General features: G+C 41.0%; 1 protein-coding gene across 1 annotated transcript in view; it reads right to left on the bottom strand.

The window, feature by feature from the left end:
- Positions 1 to 675: 675 nt before the first annotated feature.
- Positions 676 to 10312, bottom strand: part of LOC144889152 (epidermal growth factor receptor kinase substrate 8-like) — a gene marked incomplete at its 3' end in the record, with an annotated part of 62518 nt that continues 52881 nt past the window's right edge. Inside the window, exons 6-9 of the mRNA XM_078769103.1 lie at positions 6346 to 6419; positions 1507 to 1627; positions 998 to 1086; positions 676 to 750 (exon numbers count right to left, since the gene is read on the bottom strand). Coding sequence (XP_078625229.1) covers positions 676 to 750; positions 998 to 1086; positions 1507 to 1627; positions 6346 to 6419 — 359 coding nt within the window. The remainder of the gene's footprint in view (positions 751 to 997; positions 1087 to 1506; positions 1628 to 6345; positions 6420 to 10312) is intronic.

The raw sequence follows: 10312 nt of genomic DNA, 5'->3' as shown, positions 1-10312 counted from the left end.
AGATATGAGGGATATGCGAGAGATATGAGGGATATGAGGGATATGAGAGATATGAGGGATATGAGGGATATGAAAGATATGAGGGATATGAAAGAGATATGAGGGATATGCGAGAGATATGAGGGATATGCGGGATATGCAAGAGATATGAGAGATATGAGAGAGATATGAGGGATATGAGAGATATGAGGGATATGCGAGAGATATGAGGGATATGCGGGATATGCAAGAGATATGAGAGATATGAGAGATATGAGAGAGATATGAGGGATATGAGGGATATGCGAGAGATATGAGAGAGATATGACGGATATGAAAGAGATATGAGGGATATGAAAGAGATATGAGGGATATGCGAGAGATATGAGGGATATGAGGGATATGAGAGAGATATGAGGGATATGAAAGAGATATGAGGGATATGAAAGAGATATGAGGGATATGAAAGAGATATGAGAGATATGAGAGATATATGAGAGAGATATGAGGGATATGAGAGATATATGAAAGATATATGAGGGATATGAGAGATATATGAAAGATATATGAGGGATATGAGAGAGATATGAGGAATATGAGAGATATGAGAGATATATGAAAGAGATATGAGGGATATGAGAGAGAAAGAGTGAGAAATAGAGAGAAGCATCATTGAAGAAGCTTGTTTGAACTCACCATTTTCAATGGAGTGAAAAGGGTCTGCACAAGGTCCTCTGATCCTGGATTAGTGATCTGACCTCTGAGGCGACCCTAAAATAACAAGTAGAATTGGGTAAACTGTTTGTAAACAAATTGTTTAGATCCACCATCTTGGAGAGATTGATTGTGATGGATCAATGATGTGGAGAAATTACTGTCGTGTTAAAAGCTACATCTAACTCACCAATATGGCTCATATAACACATTTTTAGCCCTCCTCCCCCGCCCCAATAAACACTCTCGTCAATCCTACTGCAAAGAACAACAAAGGCCTCCATGTGAAAATGTTGACACTTACCAGCAGATTGAATGCGAACTTGAATTTTTGCAAAATGTCGACAAACTCTTCTTTTGGTGGTGGTTTTGCACGAATGGTTAGTAGTCCATCTGCAAATCAGGGGTTAAAGTGTCACGATTGTTCATGCGTGTTTGAGTATTTATATGGTTTCTGAATCCATCAGACTTTCGAATGTTAATCCAAAGATCTATACTGACCACCACCTGAAAGTAGCAAGTGTTAATGATTGTGGAGTGTGTGTGCGTGTGTGTGGTGTGTGTGTGTGGTGTGTGTGTGTGTGTGTGTGTGTGTGTGTGTGTGTGTGGTGTGGTGTGTGTGTGTGTGTATGTGTGTGTGTGTGCAGGTTGTATATTATCTCCATATATGCGCTTCAGAAGGTGGAACAGAGTCCTTCCAGGGCTCCAAGTATCCTCCATTTTGGTAAGGGATCACTATATTCATGAATCAAGCAGTGAGTGAACCAAGGTGTGTGTGTTTATGTGTTTGTTTGTGTATCACTGTACTCCCACCTCCTCGGGACTTCTTCCTTTTCCCCTTTTTTTGCTTGCTGAGTAATTTGTAGGCCTCGGCAGACCCCTGCAGATTCTTCACAAAATCCTCAATATCATCAAATATATGGTTCAGAATATCCTGTGAAGGTTTTGATCAGAGTTAATTATTTATGTTTGAATGGTATTTAATGGACCAGCCAGCAAAGACGGATTAGTCCAATTATGGCTCAGTGCCAATGCATTTGTTGTCAATGTCCAATATTGGCTAAAGTTCAAAAAACAGGAATTAAAAGGTAATGACTGACCAATATTAGCCCAATCTGTCAATGCTGACTAGCTGCCGATATTTACCCGGTATCACGATATTTATCCAGTTTCACAATACTCACCAGTATCACGATATTTACCGGTATCATGATATTTACCGGTATCATGATATTTACTGGTATCATGGTATTCACCCAGTATCATGATATAAACCGGGATCATGATATTTACCCATATCAAGATATTTACCTGGTATCACGAGATTCACACAGAATCACACTATTCAACTGGTATCACCATATTCACATGGTATCATGATATTTACACGTATCTCAATATTTGCCAGTATCATGGTATTGACCTGATATCATGATATTCACCCAGTATGTTTTGCTATGCATTATGTTTTGCACTCTGTCAAAGCGTCTTTGGGCTTCCTGAAAAGCGCTATATAAAATAAATGCATTATTATTATTATTATTATCATGATATTGATCTGATATCACGATATTCACCCAGTATCATGCTATTCCACTGGTATCACGATATTTACCTGGTATCATGATATTCAACTGGTATCACAATATTTAGCTATATCTTGCTATTTACCCAGTATCATGATATTCACCTGATATAACGATATTCACCCGGTATCATGCTATTCCAATGGTATCACGATATTTACCTGGTATTATGATATTCAACTGATATCACGATATTTAGCCATGTCATGCTCTTTACTCAGTATCATGATATTCACCTGATAAAACGATATTCACCCGGTATCATGCTATTCCACTGGTATCACGATATTTACCTGGTATCATGATATTCACCCGGTATCACACTATTCAACTGGTATCAACCTATTCACATGGTATCACAATATTTAGCCAGTATCACGATATTCAACTGGTATCATGCTATTCAATTGGTATCATGCTATTTACCCGGCATCACGATATTTACCGGTATCATGATATTTACCCGGTATCACGCTATTCAACTGATATCATGATATTCAACTGATATCACACTCTTCAACTGGTATCATGCTATTTACCTGGTAAATATCACGATATTCACCCGGTATCACGATATTCACCTGGTATCATGAGATATTTACCTAGTATCACAATATTCACCTGGTATCACGATATTCACCTGGTATCACGAGATATTTACCCGCTATCACGATATTCACCCAGTATCATGAGATATTTACCCGGTATCACGATATTCTCCCGGTATTATGAGATATTTATCTGCTATCACAATATTCACCCAGTATCACGATGTTCACTGGGTACCACGTTTATTCACCCGGTATTACGATATTCACCCGGTATCTCGAGATATATACCCAGCATCACGATATTCACCCGGTATCACGACATTTACCCAGTGTCACGATATTCACCCAGTATCACGATATTCACCGGGTACCACGTTTATTCACCCGGTATTACGATATTCACCCGGTATCATGATATATTTACCCGGAATCATGATGTACACCCGGTATCACGAGATATTTATCCGGTATCACGATATTTACCCGGTGTCACAATATTTACCCGGTATCACGATATTTATGCGGTATCACGATATTTACCCAGTATCACACTATTTACCCGCTATCACAAGATATTTGCCCGGTATCACGAGATATTTACCAGGTATCACGATATTCACCCAGTATCACAAGATATTTACCCGGTATCACGATATTTACCCGGTATCACGATATCTACCCGGTATCACAAGATATTTACCCGGTATCACGAGATATTTACCCGGTATCATGACATTTACCCGGTATAACGATATTTAACTTGTATCACGATATTGACCCGGTATCACGATATTTACCCTGTATCACGATATTTATCCGGTATCGCAACATTTACCCGGTATCACGAGATATTTACTCATATCATATTTACCCGGTATCACGATATTTACCCAGTAGGGGAGAGTGGGGTAAGTTGAGCCTAAGGGTAAGTTGAGCCACCCCATGTTTCTTGGAAATTGAAATATTTGAAGGTGTGAGAGCGCCATCTATACTTTCATAGCAACAGTCTTTCTTCCTGAGTACACATGCAGAGGAATATGAAGCAGGGGTATGTAAGATCTAATGAAATTTGTATTTTTTTCAGAATTTCCCAAACTTTGAGGTATGGTGTTTTGAGGGTGATAACAATAGAATTAATGGAAGCTTAATGAATTGTTTATGTAGTAATGTGAACATGAATGGTGTAGATTATTTACCTGAGAGTATGAATTGTAAATTGAATCAATACGTGAAATGAGCATGTTTATATTCAAAGTGGCGCCCGTGGGGTAAGATGATCAATTGGGTCGGGTCAAGTTGAGCCATGGCTCATCTTACCCCATGAACATGTGTGCAAGATAAAGTTACTGCTTTATACGCAAGTTGGAGTTGAAAACTGTAGTTCTTGTAACACTGATACTTGTGTATAGATCTAAATCCTATTCCTAAGAATGATTTATGTAAATATTTTTGCATTAATCACAGGTAAATGGAAAAATGCTTTGGGACTATAAAAGGAAGACAGCACGTGGTTGTTCTTCATAATTATTTGAAATACAAACCAGTTCATCAGCATATCTGACTGATAAATCTTGACGATTACATATGTATGAACATTCAGCCAAAGTTTACTGATAATTCATGTGTCTTACCAATAAATCAGAACACAATACATGTATAATTATTTCAGTTCAAACTGTTAAATTTCATTAGATCAATTACATCATGTTACTTTGTAATAGACACGAGGTGCTTCTTACATGTGCATAAATTTCACACAAGGGAAAGGACCATTTATCAAGTTTCAATTATTGAACTGAAAAATCTGATCTGAAAAACGTGAACATTTACAGGAAACTACTTTGTCTTATTTTGCATTGTTAAAGCTATAAGCAACAGCTTTTGCGTGATTGTTAAAAAAATGTGTATTCATTAATACTTCATGCATTCCCAGTTTCAATGGGTTTTCTCAGTGTTTTATCAATATAATAAGCTTTTCCAGTGTATCTGGACTTAAACTTTTTGTCTCAAACTTGTTTTATTGCTGTTCTGTCCTGTATTGAGCCGGTGAATTTGATGGGACACAAAATGTTTCATGCTGTGTTTTTCTTGTGGCTCAACTTACCCACTGGCTCAAGTTACCCCGAACCCATGATCAACTTGCCCCATCATTGGGGCAAAATGAGCCATTAGACAACTTTTTTTTGAAGGCCTCTGCTAATTAATTACATGAAAATGAAATGGTAACATGTGTATGAGGGGAGAAGCAAGTATTTACACCATCATAATCACTATGGCTCTGATGCACAGCACTTTATATTTGATGTCCAGAAGGGCATTACTGAAAAATGGCTCATCTTACCCCACTCTCCCCTATCACGATATTCACCCGGTATCACGAGATATTTGCCCGGTATCACGATATTTACCCGGTATCACAATATTCACCCGGTATCACGATATTCACCCGGTATTACGACATTCACCTGGTATCACGATATTCACCCGGTATCACGAGATATTTACCCGATATCACGACATTCACCCGGTATCACGATATTCACCCGGTATCACGAGATATTTACCCAATATCACGACATTCACCCGGTGTCACAATATTCACCCGGTATCACGATATTCACCCGGTATCACGAGATATTTACCCGGTATCACGACATTCACCCGGTGTCACGACATTCACCCGGTGTCACGATATTCACCCGGTGTCACGATATTCACCCGGTGTCACGATATTCACCCGGTATCACGATATTCACCCGGTATCACGAGATATTTACCCGATATCACGAGATATTTACCCGAATATCGGCATCACGATATTCACCCGGTATCGCAAGATATTTACCAGGTATCACGATATTCACCCAGTATCATGAGATATTTACCCGGTATCATGACATTCACCCGGTATCACAAGATATTTACCCAGTATCATAACATTCACCCGGTATCATCACATTCACCCGGTATCACGAGATATTTACCCGGTATCATGATATTCACACGGTATCACGAGATATTTACCCGGTATCACGATATTCACCCAGTATCATGAGATATTTACCTGGTATCACGACATTCACCCGGTGTCACAATATTCACCGGGTACCACGTTTATTCACCCGGTATCACGAGATATTTACCAGGTATCATGAGATATTTACCCAGTAACACGATATTCACCCGGTATCACGACATTCACCCAGTATCACGAGATATTTTCCCGGTATCATAACATTCACCCGGTATCATCACATTCACCCGGTATCACGATATTTACCCGGTATCACGCTATTCAACTTGTATCACGATATTCACACAGTATCAGAGGAACACTAACAAACAAACCCTGCATATTTAGGCTAAATCCCTAAGGTTCCAAAAATCATACTTCGAGTTTGAAAAGAAAGTAAACGATCACTTTGCACATCCACACACACAAACCCACTTTTACAACCACTAGTTGTGTTTCCAGGCATCGTGAGAGGCATTGCCGGTGAAAATGTAATCTGTACCGAGTTTTGCTCAAGGCTTCGTGCTCGCATTTCAGCAGGCTCTTCTTCTTCCGTGAAGAATGTCTCTCGATCAGCTGTTCCAGTAAAACACACACAAGGAATGTTAGCTCATTTTTGCAGCACAGGTGTTTCCTCATTACCTAGGTTACAAGTCAAACTGCTTCTAAACCGACATGTTTTCACCCATGTTTGTCTGTCTGTTTGCCTGTCTGTCTGTCAGCACGATATCTCACAAAGTTGTGGACGGATTCAGACAAAACTTGGTGTACAGGTTGGTTAGGTGACAAGAACAAGCCAATTCGATTTTGGTTAAGATCCGAATCCAGATCCGGCCTATTGGTGGGATACAAAACAAACTGTTCTGCCTGGCGGAGGTATGTGCTCCACCGAATGCAGTTCTATAGTTTTCCAGCTTTTACTGGAAATGTAAATCCATCGATGCTGGTGTGCACAGTGTCGTTTTTGTCAGTCGGTGTCAGGACCAGCCTATACCTCTTGCAGCGAATGCATATTGGACCAGGATTCAATTACAAATTCAACTGGCCGGTTGCACCATTGCTGCCATGTGGCTCTGTGGTGCTTACGCGGTGCTCTCGTAGGTCAGGGCAGGAATTTAGAATGTGGCCAAGACATCTGCACACAATGCGGCCTAGTCTTTTTGAAACGCACTGTGGGATATTTCACAACCACCAGTGAATGCATGTGCCAATACTTCCCTGCATCAATGGCGATGTTTCTGTAAGGCTGCACAATTACTCTCCCATTTAATTTTAATTTAAGGATAGAAATTGAAAAACAGCAAAATGGTAATCCTAATTCATAATATCATAACAATGCTAAACATAAATCATAACAGCAAAAAAATCCAAATAACCCCCCAAAAAACAGCAAAATGGGAACCTTAATTCATAGTATCATAACCATGCTTAACATAAATCATAACAGCAAAAAAACCCAAATAACCCCCCAAAAAATAACCCATAAGGCTAATCCAACTGAAGGAAATCTCAGTTCCTTCCACCAAGCTCGGAACAAGTGTGTGTCTACCCTCAGGAGTGCCAGGAAGCACTATCTCTCCTCACTCAAGAATGAACTCTCAAACCTGTCTGCTTCCTCCAAATCCTGGTGGCGTCTGGTCAAATCCGTTTCTGGTGTTTGTTCCCCCTCCATCCCCTCCCTTACCTCAAATGGCCACACAGTTGACATCGCACATGACAAAGCCGAATGCCTCAACTCTGTGTTCGCCTCGAAATCCTTAGTCCCAAACCCATCTCTCTCTGTTCCCACCTTTCCCAGTCGAACCCAACTGCTCCTGGACTCTGTGTCCTTCTCTCCTGACAAGGTGGAGGAGATTTTGTCAAACCTCGACTCTGATTCTGCAACTGGACCAGACGGCATCAGCCCACGGGTCTTAAAATCCTGCTCTGCCGCTCTATCTCACCCTCTCTCTGTTCTTTTCACCCTATCTTTTGCTCAAGGTCATCTGCCAGCATCCTGGAAATCAGCTAACATTACCGCTTTACACAAAAAAGGTGCAAAAACAGATCCTTGCAACTACAGACCAATCAGCCTGCTCCCAATTATCAGCAAAGTCATGGAATCCATCATTGCTTCGGATATGAAATCTTTCCTCTTCTCCAATGGCTTGATCTCTGATCATCAATTTGGTTTCAGACCAGGTCACTCTACTCTGGACATGCTGCTTCTGCTGTCTCAACAATGGATGGAGGTCCTCAATGCCAAACAGGAAATCAGAGCTGTCTCCCTTGACATATCAAGGGCCTTTGATACGGTCTGGCACCCAGCTCTGCTCACCAAACTCTCCTCCTATGGTATCCATGGAAATCTCCATGCATGGCTTGCGGACTTCCTCTCTGGTCGTAGTCAACGTGTGGCCCTGAATGGATTTCTCTCATCTCCCCTTCCTGTTCAGGCTGGAGTTCCCCAAGGAAGTGTGCTGGGCCCTGTGCTTTTTCTGGTCTTTATCAATGATCTCTCTGACTCTCTGGAAAATCCTCTCTATCTCTTTGCTGATGACTCCACTCTCTGCCGCTCCATTCCTCTTCCCTCAGATCGGCAGTCTGCAGCCTCCTCACTCTCTGAAGACCTGGACAAAATCACAGACTGGTCAAACAAGTGGAACATGTCTTTCAATCCTGCCAAATCTCACTCTCTTACTATGTCTCTCCGAAAAGATCGACTGGACAACCCTCCCATCTACTTTCTCAACAATCCTCTCCAAGAAGTTCTGTCACTCAAGCTTTTGGGTCTCACTATCTGCCATGATCTTTCTTGGGAAAACCACATTTCCAAGCTGGCCTCCAAAGCCAGTCGCCGACTGGGCATCCTCCGTCGTGCGAAGTCCTTCCTCGGCACACCTGAGCTCCTCACCACTTACAAGGCTTTCATCCGCAGCTCAATGGAATACTGTTCTCCCCTATGGGCTGGTGCTCCTGCCTCACACCTGGCTCGGCTTCACGCTGTTGAATCCAAAGCTTTCAAAATCATTGGAATCTCCCGCGATGAAGCTATCTCTGAGGGCCTTTCACTCACTCACCGCAGGCAGGTAGGTGGTCTTTCTGTCTTCTACCGACTCCTCTCCGGCCTTGCTCCACCAGCTCTCTCTGTGCTCTGTCCCCCAAATATTCTTACAGGTCGCACAAGATCTGCCAGCAACCCTCTGATGGTTAAACTGCCGAAATCTCGGCTCTCTGCTCACCTTCACTCTTTCATTCCTCTTTTCTCCCGCCTGTGGAACAAACTCCCACACTCCCTTCAATCCCTCTCCTCCCTCCAGGTCTTTAAAACAGCTGTTCACCACCATCTCTTATCTTCCCCCATCCATAACCTTGATCTTTTCTACCCCCACTAATTCACCCCAGATCCACCTTGTTTGAAATTCCAACTTATTTCCTGGAAATCCTGGCAGTGTCCATATGTTTATACCTCTCCCACCCCCCGCCCCTTCACATGCCTCCCCCCCTTCACATGCCTCCCCCCCCTTCACATGCCTCCCCCCCAAAGCCCTCTCCCTCCCACAGATCTCTCGATGTCTCCATGTCTCTCGGTCCCTGCTCTCAAATGTTGTGTTTGTGTCCTTCCCCCTCTCTCCCCATCTTGTCTACCGCTCCCGATGTTATTTGTTTTATGTGTCTGTTTGTCTTTCTGTGTGATTAATGTTCGCTCTTTCACGAGCCTCGATCTTGTATACAAAAAAAAAAACAAAAAAAAAAAAAACAGCAAAATGGGAATCTTAATTCATAATATCATAACAATGCTTAACACAAATCATGACAGCAAAAAAACCCAAATACCCCCCAAAAAACAACAAAATGGGAACCTTAATTCATAGTATCATAACAATGCTCAACATAAATCATAACAGCAAAAAAACCCAAATAACCCCCCAAAAACAGCAAAATGGGAATCTTAATTCATAATATCATAACAATGCTCAACAAAAATCATAACAGCAAAAAAACCCAAATAACCCCCCAAAAACAGCAAAATGGGAATCTTAATTCATAATATCATAACAATGCTCAACAAAAATCATAACAGCAAAAAAACCCAAATAACCCCCCAAAAAACAGCGAAATGGGAATCTTCATTCATAATATCATGACAATGCTAAACATCAATCATAACAGCAAAAAAACACAAATAACTCCCCAAAAACAGTAAAATGGGAATCTTCATTCATAATATCATAACAATGCGAAACAAAAATCATAAAAGCAAAAAAAACCAAATAACCCCCCAAAAACAGCAAAATGGGAATCTTCATTCTTAATATCACAATAATGCTAAACATAAATCAGAACAGCAAAAAAAACCAAATAACCCCCAAAAAACAGCAAAATGGGAATCTTAATTCATAATTTCATAACAATGCTAAACAAAAATCATAACAGAAAAAACCCAAATAAGCCCCCAAAAACAGCAAAATGAGAATCTTCATTCATAA

The sequence above is a fragment of the Myxine glutinosa genome, unplaced genomic scaffold (assembly GCF_964187855.1).
Source record: "Myxine glutinosa unplaced genomic scaffold, kmMyxGlut1.1 SCAFFOLD_1172, whole genome shotgun sequence".
Classification (NCBI taxonomy): domain Eukaryota; kingdom Metazoa; phylum Chordata; class Myxini; order Myxiniformes; family Myxinidae; genus Myxine; species Myxine glutinosa.
This window is presented reverse-complemented; position numbering and strand designations above follow the sequence as displayed.